General features: G+C 32.8%; 1 protein-coding gene and 3 long non-coding RNA genes across 7 annotated transcripts; 3 read left to right on the top strand and 1 right to left on the bottom strand.

Annotated features, from left to right (window-relative positions):
• Positions 1 to 1,480: 1,480 nt before the first annotated feature.
• LOC108227023 (polyadenylate-binding protein-interacting protein 12) lies at positions 1,481 to 3,852 on the bottom strand. The gene is made up of 9 exons (XM_064080461.1): positions 3,652 to 3,852; positions 3,500 to 3,544; positions 3,331 to 3,403; positions 3,144 to 3,256; positions 2,824 to 2,883; positions 2,686 to 2,733; positions 2,532 to 2,600; positions 1,867 to 1,928; positions 1,481 to 1,773 (listed from the first exon to the last, which is right to left on the bottom strand). The coding sequence occupies exons 3-9, from the start codon at positions 3,365 to 3,367 to the stop codon at positions 1,719 to 1,721; spliced, it is 444 nt and encodes a 147-aa protein (XP_063936531.1). The 5' UTR covers positions 3,368 to 3,403; positions 3,500 to 3,544; positions 3,652 to 3,852; the 3' UTR covers positions 1,481 to 1,718.
• A 3,439-nt stretch (positions 3,853 to 7,291) lies between these two features.
• LOC108227137 (uncharacterized) lies at positions 7,292 to 8,368 on the top strand. Of its 2 annotated transcripts, none has more exons than XR_001807806.2 (3): positions 7,292 to 7,448; positions 7,691 to 7,741; positions 8,009 to 8,368. It is a non-coding gene; the product is annotated as an uncharacterized LOC108227137 (long non-coding RNA). The 2 variants fall into 2 exon arrangements; XR_010284396.1 differs by having other exon boundaries at positions 7,292 to 7,496.
• Positions 8,369 to 8,566: 198 nt separating this feature from the next.
• Positions 8,567 to 19,328, top strand: LOC135147324 (uncharacterized). Of its 3 annotated transcripts, XR_010284781.1 has the most exons (5): positions 8,567 to 9,691; positions 11,481 to 11,675; positions 12,554 to 16,102; positions 17,892 to 18,086; positions 18,965 to 19,328. It is a non-coding gene; the product is annotated as an uncharacterized LOC135147324 (long non-coding RNA). The 3 variants fall into 3 exon arrangements; XR_010284783.1 differs by lacking the exon at positions 11,481 to 11,675; XR_010284782.1 differs by lacking the exon at positions 17,892 to 18,086.
• A 3,811-nt stretch (positions 19,329 to 23,139) lies between these two features.
• LOC108226606 (uncharacterized) lies at positions 23,140 to 24,137 on the top strand. The gene is made up of 3 exons (XR_010284234.1): positions 23,140 to 23,274; positions 23,540 to 23,595; positions 23,712 to 24,137. It is a non-coding gene; the product is annotated as an uncharacterized LOC108226606 (long non-coding RNA).
• The last annotated feature ends 3,210 nt before the right edge of the window (positions 24,138 to 27,347 follow it).

The following is a 27,347-nucleotide window of genomic DNA, read 5'->3' as shown; positions in this document are numbered from 1 at the left end:
GAGGATGATAAGAGGACTAGAGGAGTGTTTGATAGTTAAATTATATATAGTGTTGGTTAGTGAAAAGAATGATGGTTACATGAGAGAGGGGAAAGAATTGCAGTGGGAAAGTGGTAAAGATAGTTGATCTTTTTGAGATGTTGTCAACACGCATGCAAAGATGGGTCGGTTAGTGGGAGGTGGCGCATTGGCATTGCTCACCTTCTTTCATACTTTACTGTTTATATTAGTACCGGTAAATCTAGTAAAAGACCAAGTCCTCCCATTTAATGCATCTCATTATTCTCTTCTGCTTGGATTAGCCTCTTATTTATCAATATCGTCATTTCTGTACTTACATTGATATGGCTTTATCCTCTTATTTGTCGGAAATAATCCAGAGAGCACATAAATATGTATATTTTCCGTATATTTATGTCTGCAAATATGCGATGTTTTTAAGACATTAATCTACGGAAAATGTACATATTTTCCGTAGATTTATGTCTGCAAATATGCGATGTAGATTTATGTATGGCACTACTTCAATTTATGGTGTCTAGAAGATCTTCATAAATATTACTCGTTTCTTCATCCGCCCTATAGAGACGTTGCGGACTTTTTTTCTATCTTTATAATTGCATTAAGCTTGTTGTCTTCAAAGAGCTGGTCATCTTATATCCTCGAGGCCAAGACTTGTATATATATTCATCGTCTTAAATTCTCTAATAAGGAAAATTTAATACCAAGAAATCGAAAAACAAAATCGTAATTTAACCGACAGAGGAGGATAATAAGAATTGGGATGGAGAGGAGGGGACGTCTAAATCATTATCACTGATGTAGAACAAAAAGAAATGCAAAGGGGTTGAAGCTTCAAAGTGGATGTTGATGCAATGCTGAGGTGCAATTGACATAATAATACGGTTTAGGCTAATATTTAAACAATGTGATATGAAGATAACAATGTACTATCTTTCTCCCTAATTCTTGTATAATTATATATTGTTACTTTTTTCCTTTTGAGGGTGCCTTTCATTTTGATCTGCATCAAAGTGGATGTGGGACTTGTTGGGTCATCCCCACTAAACAACAATGTCTTAATCACATAGAGGAGATGTTAAATGGATGAACCAAACCAATACTTGGGGGGAGACCAAGATTTTGTAATTCCAGAAGCTGCAACTTTCAATCATTACAGCAATTTGTATCCATTATAGTTGACTCCTTCAAGCCATACTCAGTACATTTAGATCACGTTGGCAGTAGTTTTGTGCAGTGACTTGGTGTCGTAAAAAAATTTACCTTTCGGAAACAATCTTCTAGATGATATACTAGTACATATATTGCAGTTGACAGGGAGTTTAGTCATCTTTCTAATTCATTTATGCAACTCTGGTTGCTTTCTATTTTCAAACTGTCAACGGCTAGGTCTTCGGAACCACAAATTTAAGTACAGTTATACGAGTTCAAGCACTTTATAAAAAGGACTTTTAATGGAAACTATTAAGCAAACACATGCTAAATTCTGGAAACATGTCAAGTAAGATCACTGGAGAATAACAGACTATCAAGGAGTTTCATGTTGAAGACATAGCAAAAGCATAATGGCCTTGGCATAAAGCCTACACAGTTAAGCTTAGCATGCCCCATAACATGGCCAACTATGGCATCTCAATTCCATTCACTTGTACATGATGAAAGAACTACAAACTGAGAAGACCTGCCAGGAAGGCTCATCAAATCCTGCTGCGGAAATCACCCAGTATGATTGGTGTCTTCGACGGGTTTACCCTACATGGTTGCAAAACCACCCTGATTAATAAAAGAAAAGAATAACTGAGGATGCGGGGGAATTTTCACTTGTAGGATAGATAGATAACTAACCTAATCGGCAATGCTCCCAAGACAAAACCACTACAATTGAGGGCTGCAACTGCACTCTCAGACTGGAGATTGAAATCAAGTTAACTACAAATCTTTTTTGTTGACAAGAAATATAATGCACATAGAGAAAAAGAGAAAATTTCCAATCTGACAAAATTTTATCTAATGACAGAAATGCATATCCATTAAGGACTGCACTTATAACAATTAACCATAAACGGAATATATGAGAAGCAATAGCAAAAAGTATAATATCAACACTTCAATTAACATGAAACTGTAGTACTGAATAGTTTAAGGTAACAAAGCAGCTACTAGTCATCTACTATCTTAATTAGTTTGATCATTAAGTACAGACTACTCCATTAACAGGCAAGAATTTTATGTGATTGTTGAACTGTTTCCATATCTCGTGCCATTGATAAACTGGTTCCTTCCTTTCTCTTTCGTTTTAATTTGTAGCTAAATGAAGGTGAAATTTTTCAGACAGACATTTAATACAGTTCAAATTAATCTTACCATAAGGTATCATCAATACTTTATGTATTAGTACAGGTGATACTTCTTAATTCAAGTCATGTCCAAATACTTCCTAGACAATTATGACATAATCCCCAACTGCAAGTAGAATCTATTCATGATATTAAACAACTCCTTTTACTTACCGTGGCGAACTCCACGAATGCAGCACAAGTTGGGTAATGACGGTTGTCAAACACCCTCAAGCAAAGAACCTATGGCAGAATAAATATTCTTTAATATGTACTTCTAATTTTAAGAATACAAGCACCTATAGATCAGCAGCATGAAGTCACAAACCTTCCCACAGAAAGATTCAAAAAAGAATATGATCTCTTCTGCAGGAACCTAAAGTGAACAAGCATATAGATTGATTAAAATAATGAAGAGAATAAGCTTTCGATTAACAAAAGAGGAAACTATATTTTTCTAAACTACCTCTCTCTGTATATTTGTACAGTAGACAGTCCTTGTGCATCTCTCCCTTTCAGCAGCAGACTAAAGAAACACAGAATAGGATAATTTTTTTTTTGACACAAAATAAAAACAATTTCATTAATCATAATACAATTGGGACAAACCCCCAACTGACGATACAACCAAGTTGAAAAACAAATAACCAACTAAAAACAATTAGCTGTCAGAATACGAATAATTAAATTAGTATAGATGGGCTTATTACAAACTAATCTCCAATTGTACGCATATATGAGATTATCATAACGAAGTATTAAAAGATAATGAAACAAACTACTAACTCTCGGCAAAAGTCTCCGATCAACGGGTGCAATTGCAGATCTGGAAGGCACCACCCTGATAGCATGCGAACCAAGCATGGTCCTTTCAAGACTCAAACTAATTCTCGCAGATTCTGCACATATGTCATGAGATGAGACAATCTGTCAAGATATCACCGAGCATGTGTATGTCAACATAAAAGCTTACCCTCCTCAGCAAACTCGACGAACCCAAATCGGAGCATAGAAGTTGGGTCACCACAGATACGACAGTCGACAAGCTTAGGTGCAAAAAACATTTCAAATTATTATCAAAAAATAAGATGTGTCATTAGCATGAAATATGAATGGAATGAGAATAAGTAGGTAAAGATTACCGGCCCGCAGCTGAGAAAGAGAGCTGCAAGATGCTCTTCAGAGATCTAAACCCATGCAACAAAAAAGAATAAGGAAATGATGTTTAACAAAGCAATTTCCAAAACAAAAAACTAGAATGATAAATGTTCGATAAATCAAGAAAATTTACTACCCGGTTATCAATGCTGGAAACAAATACAGTCCTCCGGACTTGTTCTATTTCAGCTTCGCATGGATTAAACCTTCTCCTTGGCCTTGGCCTAGCCCTTCGCCTCCGGCGACGGGAGCCATTTTCGTTCTGGACACAATAAAAATAAATGACCCATACAGATTAATGCAGAACTAATAGAAAGAGACTTCTTCGATGTCTATGGGAAAATTGCAGAACTATGGTCATATTCGAATCTTAGCAATTATGTAAATACTTTATATATTCTGTTTAGAGAAAGAAAATTTGCAAAATCATAAATGAAAATATTTCAGTTATTTTTTTTTATTTGACGCTTTTGACTTCTGGCACACACTTTGACCAGCAAGTTAAATTTATTTATTTTTTATTTTTTTTTCACTAAATAAAAATATTAAATCAAAATTATAATTCACTAAAAAATAATAATAATTTTTGCCATCACGTCAACACACATAAAGATGTGTGAAAAAGTCAAATTAAAAAAAATAGAAGAAATATGATTTTTTTTTTATATCTCAAGTTACAAACTACTCCCTCCGTCCCACAAGGATGCTTATTCTTATAAAGTATAGTTCTATAATGTTTTTTTTAATTTTTTTTTTGAATAAAATTTTAAACGTCAAATTTTTTTCAATTTTTTTTAAAAATAAATATATGATGTAAATATATTTTATAGGAGCTGCCAAAAAACTTGGTGGGACGGAAGGAGTACTATTTTTTGGAACGAATACACCCATATCTTTGTTGCACATACCTTTGTTGCAGATTCTGCACCAGCGGCAACATAAGTAGGCACAAATTCTGGAGCCATAGGATTTAACTTCGACTTTGATTTTTCTAAAGGTCTCATCTCTTGGTTAAACCCGTCTCCACCATCATCATGATTAATCATTGCAGAATTATTTCCACTGTTCATCTGATTCATTGACTTAGTAACATCATCATTTCCACGAGTTGCCATAATCAACTACTTGTTCAAAACTTCAATTTCTGTTCAAACAAAAGAAATTTATAACAAACAAAAAAGACTTAAGCTTTATTCAAAAAATATATATGTGTATGTACATATGTAACCAAATAAGCAAAGAAGAGAAGGAAAACATACCTGCAGAATGAGTTTCAACTATGCTGGTTGAGTTTCAAGTATGCGGGTTGGTGCCCATTATATTAGAATAAGACACCAGTTCCAGAAAAATAACACTCATGGGAATTAAATGGAAGAAAACAAAAGATTCATAAAAACGTCTTTGATTTCAAAATAGTTTCGTAAGAATGTCCATATTTTCATACTAGATTCATTGTAGCATTAAATTTTTTTAGTCAAAATATGTTTTTGCCACCAACTTCTACCAGAAGTATGTTTTATAATAGTATCCGTTGTATCAGGGATATTATAATTTTAGATATAATTTTTTATTTTATTTGTTATTGTGATATCACAAATGGAGCTAGCAAATTACAAATTTATAATAATTATTCAAGACAATATATTGACTATGTATTGATTATATAGTGTATTTTTATATGTTAGATTTAATATGTTTAAAAAATATTCTTCTAGAAGGACGACCATACACAATTGAAATTTTATCTTTAATGTGGTCTATGTTCCAATTATCAAGTTATGTAATTTATAAAATTATAAAATAATAAAAATTTGATTAATTAAAATTGAGTTTGGATACTAATGATTTTATATTGAAAAATCAAAATATTTATTTTGTTCATCTTGTTTGACACAAGTATTATTATTAAGATGTACTTTGATTATATATTGATTAAATATTGTTTTTGTATGTAAAAATTTCTAAATATTATAAAATTTTATTTAAAGTCATAAATTAGTTTGAGTTATATTTTTTGTGACTTAAATTTTTTTTGAACTCTTTTTTGATAAAATTTACTCAGAAGTCATAAGTTACTCATAAATTAATTTTATTTTTAATAACTCATAAATTATTAATAAATCAAAATTAATCAAACAAAGATTTTAAATTCTTAATTAATATACATTAAATTATAAATTACCTTAGGTCACAAATCCGTATCCACTTTTTTGGTTGCTCAACCACGATTTGTCTCTATTTTTTAACTTTAAATTTTGTGCAGGTGTCATCGAGTGTCACTGATCAGGATTCACTCGTCTTCGGAAGTCTACAGTAACATGCGCAAACCCCAACGCCCATCTTTTAGGTCAAAACTAAGTACAATGGGTCTCAATCAAAACTCGACTGCGGCTCTTCAGTGTAGATACGTTTATTTTCTGCGATCTTTACCACCTTCGGCTTGTTATTGAGGGATCTTTGTTTAGATTTGTTACTTCATTTTCAGTTATACTCGATTCCATGGTTAGATATTCCTCAGTTCTAGACTTCTAGCAGATTCTTTACGGTTTTCTGTGTGTGATATACAATCCAATTATTTATTTTTCAAAATTTACCAAAAATAGTCGATGAGTCCCACCACTATCCAACTTTTCCTCCCTTTACACACTACTTTTACCTCCACCATCAACTTTTTATACATTAAAAATTAATGGGTCTCACCACTTCACCCACTCTTCTTTCTCTTTTCCACTACTTTATACATATTTCTTAAACCAAACGTAAAGAATTGGTCGGACGGATGGAATATGTTTCTAATGAGATCATGAATCCTTTCTCTGGTGGCCAATTTTTTACGTTTGGTTTAAGAATTATGTATAAAGTAATGAAAAAGAGAATGAAAAGTGGGTGGAGTGGTGGGACCCGTTAATTTTTAATGTATAAAAGGGAGATGGTGGAGTAAAAGTAGTGTGAAAAAAGAGTAAAAGTAGTGTGAAAAAGGAGGAAAGGTTGGGTAGTGGTGGGACCCATCGACTATTTTTGGTAAGTTTTGAAATGTAAGGAATTGGATGGGAGTATTATTCCTAAACTAGAGATGTTCAAAAAATCTGAAATTCGAAATCCGATCCGATCCGATCTGGAAAAAAATCTGAAAAACCCGATCCGAAAAAAACCCGGTCTGGCCCGGCCCAGTCCGAGGGCCTAAAACAGGTCTAGTATTTTCAAAAAAATCCGGATAAAATCCGGATTTTTGAAAAATCCGGGCTTTTTATAACTAAATCAGGCCTAGTGTTTTTGGAAAAGCCCGGCCCGGCCCGGCCCGATTTTTAAAAAGACCCCGGCCCGATCTGGTTATAAAAAAATCCGAATTTTTTTGGCCCGGTCTGGATCTGGCCCGAACAGATCTTTTGTGCATCTCTATCCTAAACTATAGCCAACCAATATAGCCAATACTGCTGAAACACAATGTCTTACAAGTTTGAGCAAATCTTACATAATATCTTACCGGTGTAATTTAGTCGACGATTATAGTCAACCTCACTGAAGATATTCTAAACAATATTAATTGAATATAAATGAATTTTTAAACATAACTAAAAATCCTGATCGAATATCACCAGATTTTGTAGAATAATTTAAAATCTTAATTGAATACCTCAAAAGTATGATATATTTTCTAAGATCCAAATTGAATACAATTTGATTTCATAAATTAAAAAAATCTTCTAAAATCTTAATTTAATACACTCTTAGCTTATAAAATCTGCCTATACTCACCAACCTGTTGTATTCTTTTCTTATCTCTTTTCTGCCTAATCCTCATTAACCATCTTCATCTTCGCCGTTCTTCTCCTCTGTTCTTCAATCTTCTTGGCGATTCTGCAATCGATATATACAATCAAGCTAGATATCAGTGTGTTGATCTAATTGAGCTATATACATTTTAATCATACGGTATTCAGCTTCTCTGATGCTCTCCAATCTGCGATATACAAATTAAAAGTATTTCAAAATTCAAAATAATCTGATCCATCTTGCTCTCGTATCTCTTTGATTCGAATTCACGGTTTTGTATTTGGTCCAATTATTAATCAATTTTGATTAATTTTGAATTTTTAGATTTAGATCTACGAAATTCATAATCTAGCACCTTCTGTTATGAACTAATGATTCACATGTTTGTTCAATACTTGCAGTATTAAACAATGAAGAAAGTGCTCCAAGAGATCATTAAAAGGAACTGTCAGGTAACCTTCTTTTGAATTTATTGCTTGATTATAAGCGGAGGACTATAGTAATTGTAAATCCACACATTGATATTCATGTCAAAGTGGTGGAGAATTGTTGCTTTTTATTCGGACTCGATTAGTATTCATGAGATATTCATCTTTCATGATTTTCACTAATCTTATTTGCTTATTGTTTTTCATTATTTGTTCATATGATCTATATATCATAGTGTTATCAATTTGTCTGGCGTTGTGGTTTGAAACCAACGTTTCTTTTTCTTGTAGTATGACCGGTTGATGATGCCAATCAGCAATACAAGGTATCTCGCTCATTCCAGCACTCCTGATTAGAAGAAGATGGCACGGTTCTGTTAATGACCAGAGTGCATGATTACTGGCTATACTAGATCAACATGACAGCACGGTTGGATAACTCAGTGGTAAAGAGCTTATGATCTGTCGTGCCAGGTCCTGGGTTCGAACCTGGCTCACCCCGAAAATTTCGTAAAACAGATACTCATTTGTAAGGCTAGAAGTCATATTTGTCAAAAAAAAAAAAAAATTCAACATGAAGTAGCCCGCTAGACCAAATTGAATACTAAAATTACTTAAACATATGGATTATGTATCATGTATAATGATGTTCACGCTGGGTTGTATGTGAAAATTTAATCCCATGTGATCATACTGTGTATAGGAACTATTGTCCACATTTTTTATCTTTGGTTTGCAAGTGCACAGAACAACTTATAATTATAATTATAATTATAAGTGATTAATTATAATTGATTTTAAAAAAATTTGAAATAATTTTTAATATATTTTTGAGTCATCAATGTAATAACCCGGATTTTAAAAATATTTTATTAATATTATAAATGATTTTCTTAAAAAGAAAGGAATAAGATTTAATATTTTATCCCAGTTTAATGAATTTTCAAGGTTTTATACTTAAACCCGGGTTATTGTGTTATTAATAAATAATTGTATTTTTAAAACTGATTTTCATATATTGTTTCGAAAATTCTAGATGAGTATTATGGGAATATATGTGTTATGTGATTAAGTGGTATTGGTGAATTTGTTGGTTAATTAATTATGGTTAATTATGAGTATTATATGATTAATATATGAATTTTTGTGAATTTTATATTATATGGTTTATTGCGTTAACTGCTCAGATGTGTTCGTATTTGAGATATTTCAATTTCTATAGGCTCAGGAGAAAATATAGTTTATTTGGATATTTTCATATCGATTTATGGAATGTTAGATGATTTTATAATTGATTTACGGATTTAATTGCGTATATTTATATTTAATTATTGATTATTTGATTTCCGTAAAACCGTCCACTCGTAACGGTGTAGCAAATTTTCTTCCCGGAAGTTTCGAGAAAACTCACCTTTAGCCTAATTTGAATATTCCGGACATTTTTCGTGTTTTGACTTTTTCGATCCGGAGTACGGTTTTCCCCGTAGTCGGTCCGGCGGAGTTTTTCGGGTACTAAAATTATCGATAATTATCCAGTTTGTCTCGATAAACGTGAAACGAGATATTTTCGTCATCCTTATCATGTAATAATTGCAGTGGGACCCGCAGACCAATAATTGAGTTAAAAAGCCCCGTTTTGATGATTATCTTGAAAACCAGTACCGATTGGACCCCGCTTTATTAATATAAAGCTAGTAAATACGTATTTTCATGTCATATACGATCCAAAGGGGTACCAATTAGTTGTAAATATAAATATACCTTTCTAGAGCTTATTTTCACCCGTAAAAATCATTTCACCAGTTTCTCTGCACGAATACCGAGAGAAACCGAGCTGCGTTCTTCGTGTTCTTCATAATCAAACGTGGATTTGAAGGCGTTATTGGAGTCAGAATCAAGCGTGCGAATAGTCAAATCGAAGATATCGAAGAGTAGAATCTATATCTGCAATCAAAAACAACATGAGATTCACAGGTAGGGAGTAATTGAAGTTTTAAAATTCGAGTTATTAAGATTTAAATAGTGGATTTTTGTAAACGTGTTTGTTTGATTGTTTTGATGATTCCATGTTGTAGAGCATGTTTTTCTCGTCGTTTTGGTATATCATATGTCAATTTTTGAGTTCAATAACACCTCGAAAAGTCAGTTTAATCTTTGAAATTGAGTGTTCTTGGTGTTCTTGCGTTTTTCGCCGGAAAATATTGATTTTTGGCCGGAGATTGCGTTCTGTTAATTCTGGGTATGCATGGCTTATACCATTAGAAAGAGTGTGAAGAGAGGAACTTGTGGGTATGTTCAAAAGTTATGTGGGATTCCCGGAAAGGGGTCACCGGAGTTTGAAAGAAACTCGCCGGCGGCGAGGTTTCCAAGCTTTTTCCGGCCACCTCGTTGCTTGTTTCTTGAAACTGAAAGCGTGGTGGAGTTGTGGGGAGATAAGGGAAGAGATCTGGAGAGTTTGGAGGGTTTCTGGTCAGTGGTGGCGTTGTCCGACGAGCTCCAAGGCGGCAGCCATGGCTGCCGGCGGCGATTGGGGGAGATGGTGGTGAAATTTCAATTTCACCACCCATCTACTGCAGTATTACAAATCCACCCCCAAAGTTTCTGGTTTTGCAAATCAAACCCTGCTAGAAGTTTCCAAAACTAGCAGATTAAACCCTTTATTTTTAAGTCTTTTAAAAATTGTTTTTATACTTATTTTCTTTAATTTCAAAAATAGTTTTTAATTATTTCTTTATTTAAAAATAAATCTAATTTGATTTATTAATTAATTTTAATTAGTAATTAATTATTTTAATTGGTCAATTAATTTAAATATTAATTGATTAATTATTTTAATTAATTATTAATTGATCTTAATTGATTAATTAATTGGATTTAATTATTTTTTTTATTTAAAAATTCCGAAAAATAGTTTCGAGCTTTGAAATATTTTTCTAAATTATGTTCAAGGCTCGACAATTGTTTAGGAATGATTTCAAGTCCAATTTCAAGTATTTGGGACTTGATTATTTATCCGAAAAGTGATTCTTTTATCAATTTTCATTCCGAAAAATGTTTAAAAATTCCAGAAAATTCTCGAAAAATCATTTTAAACCCGAGACTCGATTTGACATTAGTCGGGATGGGAAATCTTATGTGTTATGTGATGTGTGTTATTAGAGTGATGTGTTATGTGTTGATAGAGGAAGTAGGAAACAATTTTGATCATAACTTTTGATCCGTAAATCGGAATCAAGTGAAACGAAAGAGAGACAGAAGCTTATAAAGTCTAGTTTGATATAACATAATAATATGATGGAGTCGAGAATGTGAATAATTGTTGTTAAATGTGCACAATGTGATTATATGTTATTTGATTGCTATTAATTGATGATTACGTGATATACATGTTTATTCATGATAGTATACACGTGTGATAAAAGATTTGGATGACATAGTGTCGTGAGTTGATTGATATTGGATAAGAATATATGGATTATAGTAATTGGATCTTGTTGGGTGATTGTTGATTGAGATAGGATAACAGGTGGATAGTCTAATAAATAGACGAGATGATGTCGGATTTTCGATAGGATTCATATGATAAGTGATTGGTAATATGTTATGTGGAATATGACTTGACTATATGGTAGAGTCAAAGCATGATTACGTGTTAAGTGATATGTGATAAGTTTAAAGGGGTATATAAGTGGGTATCGATATACGTGATATGTATATGCGATTGATTGATTAGTGACTATAGTATTATCTTATTCTCGTTAAGGATTTGGACGAGACAAGGATGACCGAAGACGTTCAGAAGGACAAGTGGTGTTCCAAAGCGAATAAAGAATGAATCGAGTAAGCGAAGCAATGTGGCGAATAGAGTATAGCTAGAGATGGTCTAGAGATTACAAGGTGCATAGATTGTGAAAGTGGAAAGATGAGATTGAGATGTGAGACTGGAGTCAGATTTAAGGCAAGTATCCTATACCCTTCTCTTGGATATCTTGCGATTATTCTGATCCATTCTTTTCGAATGTGTTGCAAATATTAGTTCCTTTCTTTTTCATATTTGGCAAATGCAAATATTCTTATCCATCCTTTTCTAATCCTCGAAAAAAATTCAGATAATTTCCGTTTTTCAAATTAATTCGAAGTTCAGATTGTCATTGAAGCATGTGTTGCTCAGTGATAGTTAGAGCTTTGAATGAATTGGGATCTTCTTGATTATTCAAACCGCCATTGTCATGCTGGTTTAGCAGGCTAAATTCAGTTGATTAGCCGATAATGGAGGATATTGAATAGTTAGGGATTTCCTGAACTATGATTTATGGAAGGATGGACTGTGACTTATGGAAAGTTATTATCAAAGTTTGATTTGGAATTATTCAGTGGTTGATGATGATGATGATTATGTTCTGTTAACTTACATTGGCTTCTTGAATTGAATTAGAGAATTGGATTATTGTTTTTATAAAATTATGTGGACCAAATGAGTGGTCAGACCAGATTCGTGGTCATGCTAGGCCAATGAGTGCCTTGGATCCAGTGATAGAGCATGGCGGGGCCTGCTCGGGGTTAGGTATGACTGATCAGCATCCTAACCTTGGTTTTTAATTAAAATGTGATAGTCCAATTCAATAATTCTCTTGTGAAGGATTGAATTCCTCAGGTTTCTATTGCTGCAAGGTATTGTGATTCTTTTATACAATACCTGAAATTGTGAACTCAGGTTGAATCTTCTTATATCTTGAACTCGTGAACTTATGTTATATCATTTCAGAGTTATCATTGTTTATTATTACTTGCTGAGCATTGTTGCTCACTCTTGCTATTCCTTTCTCACCATTTCAGAAAGGCTGAAAGATAAGATGATTGATTGAGATTGTGGATAAGACTAATGCTAGACGAGGAGACAGAGTTGAGGATCAAGTGGTCGAGGAGTGTTCAGGAAAGTTGATGAGGTCGGTGCTAGCTCGAGTTGTGCGATCTAGATTCAGATGTAAGTCATAGCTGGAAGAGTTGACAGTGATTCTTCATATCGAAGATGATCTGACTTGGTAAGAAATGTTGTGTAGTATTAGTGGTGGATTCTAATTTCAATACTGTAACCTGGAAGCGATCCTGTTGTTTTTGGGGGTTAAATGTTCTCTTTTGAATCATTTATTAAAGTTTAAATATTCTCTGGAAATTCTTTTATGATGGTTTCAAGTTTAAACTTTCAGGTCTTGAAATCATTTGATTTATGTTCTCATTCAAAGTTTTTATTAAATGTTTTCAAGTTTTAAATTCTTTTGGATTTTCATTATCTTTAAAAGAAAAAAAAATATACAGGGTTTCAAAAGTGTTTTAAAAGGGTTTTGTGTGGTGACGTCAGAATCCAGGCCCCCGGATTCTCGGGCCGTCACAGTTGGTATCAGAGCAACAGGTTATAAGTATTTGAAATTAGAATATAGATCATAGTTATAGATTTTCTAGAGAAGAATGTTGTGTAACCTCACATAGAGGTATGGTTAGACTATTTGGGAATAGTCTAGTGATGTGAGTGAAGCATAGAATCTAGTTAGACGACTAAGTTGAGTGCATAAGTTTAGAGAGATTTTGATTCCTAAGTTTAGACATTTCATTTCTAGCGATCGAGTAACCGAGAATGGTACTATTGTGAGAAAGGTCAGTATTAGACCTATATAGAAGAGTTTGATAATGAATGATTGAGTTGAAAATGGTGAAAATGCAGTGTTCAGATTATTCTGACTATACTGCATAGTTGAAAATGGTCTATTGTATTGATTTGAGAATGATAAAAATGCATGGTTCATAGTATGTTGACCATGTCAGATATTTGGAAGATGTATATGGTTTTGAGTGAAGATATGAAAGGTGAATGTAGAATATGAGTTGTATTGGATTAGAAGGAGAGATTGGTATATAGAGGTTGATAGGTGAGAAGGGAATGATAGAGAATATGTGGAATTGAGTCCAGTTATTAGAAATGATGTCTACGAGTAAGTTAGAACGTTAGTCCTCGACGACAACGCTTCGAGCTAATCGGGATTTCAAACGATATCAAGGTGGGCCCATAACCCACAGGTTGACGATCCAAACGATTGAAGATATGTTACATGTCATGCTATGGACTTCAAAGGCAATTGGGATGAAATAATGTAAACTACTTGGGCCAGACTTATTACGAACAATGACATCTTACGACGCTATTACGATTGAACGTCGATCAATTATCGAGAAGGCTGAAAAGGAGATATACAACGAACGATGATTTTTGAAGTAGAGCAGTAATTTGAGAAGACCTTGGCAGTACCTCTCTTCAACTAAAGATTCTTTTGATTATATGTTTTTCATCAGTGAGTTATTATGATATCATTTCGATAAACGAGATTTTCAATTTCTCAAATTCTAAGATGACATTGATATTGATTATTGGTATGAGTTGGAAAGCAAAGATGTGTGATAAAGGTTTGTTGTGAAGAGATAGTGATGTTCCTTGATATTGTTTGACATTTCTTGACATTCCTTGATACCCTTTCATCTTCCCTGGTATCCCTTGATGTTCTTTGATATCTTTGATATTCCTTGACATTCTTTGATATTCCTTGACATTTATTCAATTTGATTGGGATGAACAACCCTATTTATAGGGGACACAAGGTATACCTGTCTGTGTGATAGGAGTTGGATGGGACGCCATCACTTGTGTGTGTTGTGATTACAAGAAGGTTAACAACCTTTAGTAGTGTCTAATATGGACACGCAACATTAAGTTCATTTGATCGTATTGATCTCCCAGTCACTCTTGTATTCCAATGTCACCTATTTTGAAAACATCTTGTTACTCTGAAATTTCCAAAGATTGATTCTTGGGAAATGAATTCTGCAATTGTGTAAGTTGATTCTCCAATTTCTTTAAAGCTAAAGGTATGCCAAGGCCGATCAAAGGTGAATGATGATACGTTATTACGAAGTGTATAGTGGAATCTTCAAAGTGATACGTTTGAGTTCTCTTTGCGGATTCCGAGGGCGGAATCCTTATAAGGGGGGTAGAATGTAATATCCCATACTATTAAATTCAGATTTGATTATTATACATCTATTTGTCTAGATATTATTGTTGTCTCTAGTTGAATATTGATGTGATTATGTGAATAGTGTGTATGTGATTATACTTGTTATGTGGATTAATATGGATTTTACAGATTATGCGTCCTCCTTCTTTTTCTGATTCCGAGGACGGAATCCCTATAAGGAGGGTAGATTGTAATAACCCGGATTTTAAAAATATTTTATTAATATTATAAATGATTTTCTTAAAAAGAAAGGAATAAGATTTAATATTTTATCCCAGTTTAATGAATTTTCAAGGTTTTATACTTAAACCCGGGTTATTGTGTTATTAATAAATAATTGTATTTTTAAAACTGATTTTCATATATTGTTTCGAAAATTCTAGATGAGTATTATGGGAATATATGTGTTATGTGATTAAGTGGTATTGGTGAATTTGTTGGTTAATTAATTATGGTTAATTATGAGTATTATATGATTAATATATGAATTTTTGTGAATTTTATATTATATGGTTTATTGCGTTAACTGCTCAGATGTGTTCGTATTTGAGATATTTCAATTTCTATAGGCTCAGGAGAAAATATAGTTTATTTGGATATTTTCATATCGATTTATGGAATGTTAGATGATTTTATAATTGATTTACGGATTTAATTGCGTATATTTATATTTAATTATTGATTATTTGATTTCCGTAAAACCGTCCACTCGTAACGGTGTAGCAAATTTTCTTTCCGGAAGTTTCGAGAAAACTCACCTTTAGCCTAATTTGAATATTCCGGACATTTTTCGTGTTTTGACTTTTTCGATCCGGAGTACGGTTTTCCCCGTAGTCGGTCCGGCGGAGTTTTTCGGGTACTAAAATTATCGATAATTATCCAGTTTGTCTCGATAAACGTGAAACGAGATATTTTCGTCATCCTTATCATGTAATAATTGCAGTGGGACCCGCAGACCAATAATTGAGTTAAAAAGCCCCGTTTTGATGATTATCTTGAAAACCAGTACCGATTGGACCCCGCTTTATTAATATAAAGCTAGTAAATACGTATTTTCATGTCATATACGATCCAAAGGGGTACCAATTAGTTGTAAATATAAATATACCTTTCTAGAGCTTATTTTCACCCGTAAAAATCATTTCACCAGTTTCTCTGCACGAATACCGAGAGAAACCGAGCTGCGTTCTTCGTGTTCTTCATAATCAAACGTGGATTTGAAGGCGTTATTGGAGTCAGAATCAAGCGTGCGAATAGTCAAATCGAAGATATCGAAGAGTAGAATCTATATCTGCAATCAAAAACAACATGAGATTCACAGGTAGGGAGTAATTGAAGTTTTAAAATTCGAGTTATTAAGATTTAAATAGTGGATTTTTGTAAACGTGTTTGTTTGATTGTTTTGATGATTCCATGTTGTAGAGCATGTTTTTCTCGTCGTTTTGGTATATCATATGTCAATTTTTGAGTTCAATAACACCTCGAAAAGTCAGTTTAATCTTTGAAATTGAGTGTTCTTGGTGTTCTTGCGTTTTTCGCCGGAAAATATTGATTTTTGGCCGGAGATTGCGTTCTGTTAATTCTGGGTATGCATGGCTTATACCATTAGAAAGAGTGTGAAGAGAGGAACTTGTGGGTATGTTCAAAAGTTATGTGGGATTCCCGGAAAGGGGTCACCGGAGTTTGAAAGAAACTCGCCGGCGGCGAGGTTTCCAAGCTTTTTCCGGCCACCTCGTTGCTTGTTTCTTGAAACTGAAAGCGTGGTGGAGTTGTGGGGAGATAAGGGAAGAGATCTGGAGAGTTTGGAGGGTTTCTGGTCAGTGGTGGCGTTGTCCGACGAGCTCCAAGGCGGCAGCCATGGCTGCCGGCGGCGATTGGGGGAGATGGTGGTGAAATTTCAATTTCACCACCCATCTACTGCAGTATTACAAATCCACCCCCAAAGTTTCTGGTTTTGCAAATCAAACCCTGCTAGAAGTTTCCAAAACTAGCAGATTAAACCCTTTATTTTTAAGTCTTTTAAAAATTGTTTTTATACTTATTTTCTTTAATTTCAAAAATAGTTTTTAATTATTTCTTTATTTAAAAATAAATCTAATTTGATTTATTAATTAATTTTAATTAGTAATTAATTATTTTAATTGGTCAATTAATTTAAATATTAATTGATTAATTATTTTAATTAATTATTAATTGATCTTAATTGATTAATTAATTGGATTTAATTATTTTTTTTATTTAAAAATTCCGAAAAATAGTTTCGAGCTTTGAAATATTTTTCTAAATTATGTTCAAGGCTCGACAATTGTTTAGGAATGATTTCAAGTCCAATTTCAAGTATTTGGGACTTGATTATTTATCCGAAAAGTGATTCTTTTATCAATTTTCATTCCGAAAAATGTTTAAAAATTCCAGAAAATTCTCGAAAAATCATTTTAAACCCGAGACTCGATTTGACATTAGTCGGGATGGGAAATCTTATGTGTTATGTGATGTGTGTTATTAGAGTGATGTGTTATGTGTTGATAGAGGAAGTAGGAAACAATTTTGATCATAACTTTTGATCCGTAAATCGGAATCAAGTGAAACGAAAGAGAGACAGAAGCTTATAAAGTCTAGTTTGATATAACATAATAATATGATGGAGTCGAGAATGTGAATAATTGTTGTTAAATGTGCACAATGTGATTATATGTTATTTGATTGCTATTAATTGATGATTACGTGATATACATGTTTATTCATGATAGTATACACGTGTGATAAAAGATTTGGATGACATAGTGTCGTGAGTTGATTGATATTGGATAAGAATATATGGATTATAGTAATTGGATCTTGTTGGGTGATTGTTGATTGAGATAGGATAACAGGTGGATAGTCTAATAAATAGACGAGATGATGTCGGATTTTCGATAGGATTCATATGATAAGTGATTGGTAATATGTTATGTGGAATATGACTTGACTATATGGTAGAGTCAAAGCATGATTACGTGTTAAGTGATATGTGATAAGTTTAAAGGGGTATATAAGTGGGTATCGATATACGTGATATGTATATGCGATTGATTGATTAGTGACTATAGTATTATCTTATTCTCGTTAAGGATTTGGACGAGACAAGGATGACCGAAGACGTTCAGAAGGACAAGTGGTGTTCCAAAGCGAATAAAGAATGAATCGAGTAAGCGAAGCAATGTGGCGAATAGAGTATAGCTAGAGATGGTCTAGAGATTACAAGGTGCATAGATTGTGAAAGTGGAAAGATGAGATTGAGATGTGAGACTGGAGTCAGATTTAAGGCAAGTATCCTATACCCTTCTCTTGGATATCTTGCGATTATTCTGATCCATTCTTTTCGAATGTGTTGCAAATATTAGTTCCTTTCTTTTTCATATTTGGCAAATGCAAATATTCTTATCCATCCTTTTCTAATCCTCGAAAAAAATTCAGATAATTTCCGTTTTTCAAATTAATTCGAAGTTCAGATTGTCATTGAAGCATGTGTTGCTCAGTGATAGTTAGAGCTTTGAATGAATTGGGATCTTCTTGATTATTCAAACCGCCATTGTCATGCTGGTTTAGCAGGCTAAATTCAGTTGATTAGCCGATAATGGAGGATATTGAATAGTTAGGGATTTCCTGAACTATGATTTATGGAAGGATGGACTGTGACTTATGGAAAGTTATTATCAAAGTTTGATTTGGAATTATTCAGTGGTTGATGATGATGATGATTATGTTCTGTTAACTTACATTGGCTTCTTGAATTGAATTAGAGAATTGGATTATTGTTTTTATAAAATTATGTGGACCAAATGAGTGGTCAGACCAGATTCGTGGTCATGCTAGGCCAATGAGTGCCTTGGATCCAGTGATAGAGCATGGCGGGGCCTGCTCGGGGTTAGGTATGACTGATCAGCATCCTAACCTTGGTTTTTAATTAAAATGTGATAGTCCAATTCAATAATTCTCTTGTGAAGGATTGAATTCCTCAGGTTTCTATTGCTGCAAGGTATTGTGATTCTTTTATACAATACCTGAAATTGTGAACTCAGGTTGAATCTTCTTATATCTTGAACTCGTGAACTTATGTTATATCATTTCAGAGTTATCATTGTTTATTATTACTTGCTGAGCATTGTTGCTCACTCTTGCTATTCCTTTCTCACCATTTCAGAAAGGCTGAAAGATAAGATGATTGATTGAGATTGTGGATAAGACTAATGCTAGACGAGGAGACAGAGTTGAGGATCAAGTGGTCGAGGAGTGTTCAGGAAAGTTGATGAGGTCGGTGCTAGCTCGAGTTGTGCGATCTAGATTCAGATGTAAGTCATAGCTGGAAGAGTTGACAGTGATTCTTCATATCGAAGATGATCTGACTTGGTAAGAAATGTTGTGTAGTATTAGTGGTGGATTCTAATTTCAATACTGTAACCTGGAAGCGATCCTGTTGTTTTTGGGGGTTAAATGTTCTCTTTTGAATCATTTATTAAAGTTTAAATATTCTCTGGAAATTCTTTTATGATGGTTTCAAGTTTAAACTTTCAGGTCTTGAAATCATTTGATTTATGTTCTCATTCAAAGTTTTTATTAAATGTTTTCAAGTTTTAAATTCTTTTGGATTTTCATTATCTTTAAAAGAAAAAAAAATATACAGGGTTTCAAAAGTGTTTTAAAAGGGTTTTGTGTGGTGACGTCAGAATCCAGGCCCCCGGATTCTCGGGCCGTCACAATCAATCTCATTTGGTACTAATAATTTGAATTTAAGGATATAAACAAAAATGAAAATAAAAGAAAACAAGTTGATTCCTCAAACCCATGTTTCATACCCACCCCTCCCCTTGGGTATGAAAATCTCATACCTTGTAGGTTTGAGTCATGGGTTTGAAGCAAAAAAAAATTCAACCAAACACCAGGTATGGGTTTGGAATGAACGAAACCCATACCTGATACTAGAAAGGCATGAACCAAACGACTATAGAGGTGGAACTTGGGATTATGATTAATAGCCAAAATAGCAGCTCGTTGCCAACATATACCATATTTCTTGTATACAAATGAAGGTACTTGGATTTACAAGTTAGTAATAATAATGTCAAGGGTCACCAAAATTAACAAATATAAATAGCCTGTTTGGGATCTATTAGAGCATGTCGGTTTAAGGCATTTTCATTTTAAGGAAAACTTTTAATAAAAACAATAAAATAGATAATCTATCAAATTTATTTTTATAATTATATTTTTAATAATTCATAAGTTATCGTATACTTATATAAAGGAGAAGCAGGGGTCGTCTAGGTGGCGCCTCTCGGAGAGCTCCGTTCTATTTTTCTAATTTTCTAAAAATTTTGTATGAAAAATATCAGAAACATAAACCATCTATTTTAGTTTCAAATATATTGGAAGAAAATTTCAGAACTACTTTTTGAGAGCTAGGTACAACCTTAAAAGAGAGATTGAGAGACTCTGATATATATATATATATATATATATATATATATATATATATATATATATATATATATATATTATACCCAAGCCCAATATAAATCGAAAATTTAGTAAGTAACTTCTTAAAAATTATTTAGAAATCCATAATTATTCAGAGGCTCATTTCAAAAAATTAACAAGCAGTGTAAAATTCTTAGAGCAGCGACGTAAATAAGGAGAAAAAATAACGTAAATAAATAGCAGCATAGAATTCGCGTCCTTCATCTCTTCTTTGTGCTCACAATCACAACAACTCTCTGCAACTCTTGCCACGATTTATATATGGAAGCCGCTTGCCAAAATTACTGGGTCCTCCATTATACTTTAAACACAGCCAATTCTCTTGGTATTGACTATGCGTATTGACTATATTTATTGAAACTCTACATACCTGTGAAAAATTAAACATCACCTATTAATATATTGAACTGATATATTTTTACTTATACCAATCTAAATATCAATAACATATAATCAATTAATACAATTACTATCATCAAAACATAATGTTTTACGAATACAACAAATTTTAGACATAATCTAGGTTTGATGGAACCAACTAATTTTAGCTTAACCGGTTCAAATACACCATTCACTGAGGTAGGTGTCTTTAATATTAAATTATCGATTTTTCTATGTGCACACAATAGTCACTAACTCTCATGAAAATACTAGCTTTTGATTGGTGGATGAGTAATAGATGTTAATGGCCTCCCTGCATTCACACCAATTCCACCAATTAAAACAAGCCTTTTTCATGAAAATACGTGCTTATTGTGTGCTCTTGGGCACACATTAGAAAGACCGTTAAATTATTTGTTAATATCTATAGGAATCTATATTATACTATAATAAGCCAATATGAGTATAATTTGTAGTCCAAGGTTTTAGTTATATTTTTTGATTTGGTACTACAAGCTACAAATGTGGAGTCCATTAGTATTATATTGTTAAACAGTTTCAAATACTAAAAACACTCATAACAATATATTATCATATAATATTTCATTAAAAAAATTATAATTATGTTATAAATAAAATTATAAATATAATATTTTGAATATGTTTTTTTTAACAAGAACCTTCATATAACTCTTTTTAATTTTAACGTGTTCTATTTCAATATAAACACGAACCATTACATAACTCTTTCTAACTCTAATATTAAAAGTTATTGTCGGAAAAAAAAACCAAGATTACAAAATTACGTTTGAAATTCGATTGATTAGATTACTGAATCTTTCAAAGGTATTACACAATCAGCTATGTTTGGCAAAAATTTGAATTATCTTATTTTTTTATTTTTAAATCTGCATATACTTAATTCGGATTAAATGAAGAGTGGAGATCTTTGGGGTACTAGATTTTGTGAGAAATTGGAGTCCTTAAGATCCACCATTAGATTATAAAAAGATCCTGTGGTTGAGATTTAATCCAGTAAAATCAATTTTAATTAATAAAAAAACTATAGAATCAATTTTAAAAAAATTTAAACGCTAATTCAAAGCTAAATCCCGCATCATCCGCTCAAAACTTCCTCCGTTATCACCGGGGCTTGTTTTTCGCTGTGATCATACAGAGGTGCGGACTTGCCGCACTGATTTAAACAACTGAGGTGTGCGCTGCAGGATGTACCTAAGTTACAACATTCTACTTTGTTTGTTCTTCACTTTTGTTTACATGGCGGATTTTCGATCTCGATCATCTCAGATTTGCAGTACGGTGGCATCATACTTCAATGGGTCACCCTATATTTTGCTCCTCGAGACAATCGAGGGGAGTTTATTGATTTTGGGGTTTATTAAGAAATTGTTTGGGAGGGTGTGAGTTTAATTGGCACTCTAAGCAACTATAATCTGATTTAGAGTAATTCGACTATCAATTGCGAAACGGTTAATGAGTTTCTGTTAGTTCAGTACATTTGAGTTTGGGAACATCTTGGTGTTTAGTTTCTTATTTTGTGGACATCTGGGTATTTTGTAATTGGAGTTGTATGTGCACAGTACAAAGTTTAATCCTGTGTATGTTCTGCACTTGTGATTGCAGCATGTGTAGTGTCCTTTGATGAGCACGAGTTGCGTCTAGTGTCCTGCATTTGTTTGTTGGGGGGTTTATTTTTTGTCCCACACCTTACTTTGAAGCAAATGATATGCAGTACTTGCTTGTATCATGATTCTGATCAGACATCACATTAACGTGCTGCAAACGAATACCGTCCTGCGACTGAATTATTTGTTCGTACCTCCAAACAAATGGATGAAAGGGTGAAAACAGATTATAAGGGGATAGAAGGAATGCAGGACACGATTGCAGTTTGAATTCCTGAAGAATCTCATCTTGTTGTAACCTCCGCATGACTCGCGCTGTCCGCACAGACAGTACAAAACTGTTACAATTTGCCGCTGGTTGTATAAACTTAAATATATTATATTTTTTTTAAAAACAAAACAGTTGTAATGCACTCCGTTGGATCCTTTTAAAATGGAGGGCCTAGATTTGGACTCCAAGACTCCAAGAAAATATAGGATCCCAAATAACTTTTGTCTATATATATAGTCAGTTGAATAATATAATTTAATTAAAATTCAATTCGTTAATACTTAAATATTAATAAAATGATGTTAAAATTTAAATTATAAATAATAAATTACGAACTATATACCCGCCCGTGCTTCGCACGGGTTAAAAGCTAGTTTAAATAAAAAATGCCATTTACTCGGTTAGTAGTTGGGACACTGCCAACTTAAATTTACAGTAATAATTTAGCAAAAATTTCGAGTATTTTTATTAAATGTCATTTAATAAGGTAGGTGGGACATTACAGCTTTAATTTCTGAATTCCATTTATATACTCCAACTAATGTAGATGGTAGCACCCGTCTTTCATTTTTAATTCATCCTTCCTAAACGGCTAAACCTAAGCAACCATGTTCTTCTTTGCCGTTTCTTCTCCGCTGTTCTTCAATCCTCTCGGAGATTTTGTAATTGATATATAACGTAATTGGGCTCTCTACATTTATAATCGTGCGCAATTTATCTTCTCTGATGCTCTTTTATCTGCGATCAACAAATCAAATATATTTAGAAAATTGAATTAATTTGATCATCTTGTTCCCTCATCTCTTTAATATGAATTTAGGGTTTTGAATGTTAGCCAATTATTGATCTTATGTGTTAATTAATTTTGAATTTCTAGATCTTCTCTGCACTGGAATTTATGATCTAGCACCTTCTGTTATAATTTACTCGTACATATGTGCAGTAAATAATGAAGAAAATGCTCCAGAAAAACGGCGGATATCGAAGACCGCTAATAAGGTAATTTTTCGCACTTTTGTGCTTATTGTTACCATTTATTTTATCCGTATAACCGCTGTCAAGTATGATCAATAAATCAGAATCATCATTTGATACCATCATTTTTTTTCTCGCAGGATGGACCCCTTCAAGATAAGATCCCTAATCTAAATCTTGCATCCGGGGATATTGCACAAGCAGAAAGCATTAAGAGGTGTTAAACTCCTGGTAGAGCCTGGTGAATCTCATCTGAAGACCAGGGATTTGATATTTCTTCCACTCCCGCTAGCATTTCCCTTTCCAGATAAAAAGCAGGCGGGGCAACTTGTTGCAATAGAAGAGCTTCTTCCATCCGCAGGACAACAAGAGGTCTAATTTAGAGCTTTTCCGTCAATTAGACGAATAGGGATTGTTTGTGTATTGTGCTGCTTGAAATAATATAGATGAGATAGATGTATACCAATATCATGTATAAGATGTTCCCACTCTGTTGTATGTGAAAATTCAATCCAATGTGATCAAAATCTGTATACGAATTATTGATGTCATGTCTTCGTTTTTGATTTGCAACTTGCAAGTGATAGAACGGCTGTTTGTAGATATGGAACTTTGAATTATGATTAATAGCCAAAATTGCTCCATTCACCGTGTTTTATCTTATTCTTGTGCTAAATCTATCCTGAATCCTAATTCAGTGCTTAATATTTTATGAGTAAAATTTTTTACAACATACGCGAAATTGACCAATAGTCATCATATTTAAGGAACTAAGCAACACATCTTGAAAACATGTTACATTGCATAACCCAAGAATCAAATGATCAAATGAGTGTTGAATCCACATCGTAAGAATAAAGAAAATTTGTCTTGAATATAAGAATTCCATTAACGGGTATTCGCGCCTCGCGGCCAACAATCGGTAGCCGAAGAAGAAATACATAAAATAACTTTTCAAGCTCACAATGGCTTACGAGTTTAAACTCATATAATTTGGACCGAAAAATGCCCTAATATTATTATAGCCACTTAGAGCATCTCCAACCATCTAAATCCCTTGGCTAAAAGGTGAGTTGGCATACTTAAAATAAAAAGATATAGCCAACAGCTCCAAAAACTGAACTCCAACCATGATCAGCTGTTGTCTATAAATTTAGCCAACCTCCTATGGATGGTTAAATTTGTCGAACCTCTACAGGTCTGTAAGAAAATCTGTAGGAAGATTGTCCATCATTTATTACCATATTGAACTGATATATTCTATTTTAACAATTTAAAATATTAATAACATACTATTTTTAAATTATAGCCAACCAATATAGCCAGTACCATTGAAGCAAAATTCCTACAGGTTCAGCAAATTTTACATAATGTCTTACAGGTCCGATTTAGCCAACGATTATAGCCAACGCCGTTGGAGATGCTCTTATGGATAGTGTTTTTGTCCATCATCTTCAAAAAAGCTTTTAGTGTTCTTTGTCGATATTTTTGTATTTGAGGGTGATCTCAAAAAAATTCCTAAAATAAAAAAATGTACGTAAAACGAAGTGTTTTTTTGGCAATACAGAGAATAATCAAGGCATGGTATTAGAATAACAAAGGAGGATGTGGCGATTGATCCTGCAGAGTTCAAGACTTCAAGTCACGGAGGACCGCTAAAATCACGAAAAAGCTACTTTAATAATTTAGGGGTTTTACAAGCCTTAGAGCATCTCCAAGAGACTCCTAAACTAGCTCTTAAATCAAAATATGAGGCAGATGAGAAAAAATAGAGCTCCAAGAGACTCTCAGTGACTCTTAAAAATCTTAAGAGTCTCTTCTCTCTCCTCTAATTTAAGAGCTACTAGGTGGCTCTTAGAGCATCTCCAGCAGCATCTCAGCTCATTCCTTAAATATAATATAAAATATTGGATCCTAGTGACTTAAGATAATAATAGCTATTCTCACCTCCAACAATATTCCTTATATTCATTCCTTATATACTATTTTATTATTAAAATTTACCATTATTACAATAGGTGAAGAAAGAGAACATGTTTGTATTCAAAATTTATTATAAAATAAGATTTAGGAGAGGAGAGAGGTTCCCTAAAGATAAGGGATGGCTAGTGGATCTTAGTGATTTAGGGAATCACTAAGATACTGTTGGAGTGGATTATTTTCCCATATTCCTCATATTTTGGTTTAAGACTCCAAATAGGGAAGCTGCTGGAGTTGCTCTTAACTAAATAAAATAATCATATCCTTCAATTCTTACATTAGACTCACATTACATGACAAATGTTTGAATTCAAAATATGAATAAAATACAAGTTAAGAGTAAATATAAAGAGCATCGTTGGAGTTGGCACTCTTAATTTTGTATTAACTTACTAGGAGCTTGATATTTTATATTATATATAGGAACCAATTAATAGACTCTTGGAGCTTGATATTTTATATTAACTTACTAGGAGCTTGATTTGTGAAGAATTATAGAGAAGCTTGTCACTGGTTTTAAAAGGGACCTTTAACTTTGGGTAATATGCCACATTGAAGGATGAGATTATGAATATTTTGGTCCTCGCTTTGTCGGACTATAGCCTATTCTTATTGTTAAGATGGATGCAAGTGACAATGGGATTTGGGGGCCGTTTAATGCAAACAGGTAGACTATTAGCATATTTGAGTATGGCTCTCAGCCTCTCACCAAGGCAAAAAGGATAATCCACGTATTAGAAACTAGAAAGAGCTGCTTGTGAATATAATTCGAAAGTGGGCTCTTGGATATTTGTAGGCACCAAGAACATTTTATTGACAAATTGAGTATCCCGAACGTCTGTAGACATTTTAGGATGTCTTAAATGTAAACATGGGCGATCATCACCTGAACCGAAAATGAGAAAAAATACTTGGGCCTCGTTTGGTTGGATGTAACCCAACACTGTAACTTCAACTTCCTTGGAACCGAGGTAAGTTACAGTGTTTGGTTACACAACTTTTTATTTAAGTAATTATGTAACTCAGAGTTCCTGAGTATCTCAACTTCCTGCAAAACACAGTAACCTAGTTACACAGCTCAAGCGTGGTTTTTCTGGGTTACGGTGTGAATGTTTGATATTTTCTTCAAACTTTCTTTATTAATAATATAATTATTATATATATAAATAATATTTAATATAAATTACTTATTTATATATGTTAATATTAGTTTAACTTTTACTTAATATTTTATATATGTTACAATTATTTCCCAATACTAATTATAATAATTTTATATTACAGTATTTTCGTATGTCAATATTTTTAAATTCGTGTTTGTATAATTTTAAATTTGTATTTTTTCTAATATAACTATAACTAATTATATTTGTAAGTAAGTTGTTTTAAATAATATACTTTTATATAACTAAGTTATCTTACTATAATATTTAAAATTTGATAAAAAAGGTGAATATAATTATACTTACATACCAAAAACGTATTTCATTAATTTATTAATATATCATTTTAATAATCTTTTTATATATTTTGTAAATCTCAATATATAATTTTCATTTTTAATATTATGTTAAAATTTATATTATTTTATTTAATACTACATATCAAATAATTTTTGCTTTTTATATGTTATATAAATTCATTAATTTTATATTATCAAAATTTCAATTACATAATTACATTCTTATATAAATATAACACACCAAACACAGGTTTTAGAGTTCCATGTTAAATGATGGACATTGTAACCTAGTTCCGTGGAACTTCTGCTTCCTGTGTAACTCAAGATCCTGTCA

The sequence above is a fragment of the Daucus carota genome, chromosome 6 (genome assembly GCF_001625215.2).
Source record: "Daucus carota subsp. sativus chromosome 6, DH1 v3.0, whole genome shotgun sequence".
Classification (NCBI taxonomy): Eukaryota; Viridiplantae; Streptophyta; class Magnoliopsida; order Apiales; family Apiaceae; genus Daucus; species Daucus carota.
The sequence above is the reverse complement of the archived record's forward strand: the minus strand, read 5'-3'. Positions and strand labels throughout refer to the sequence as shown.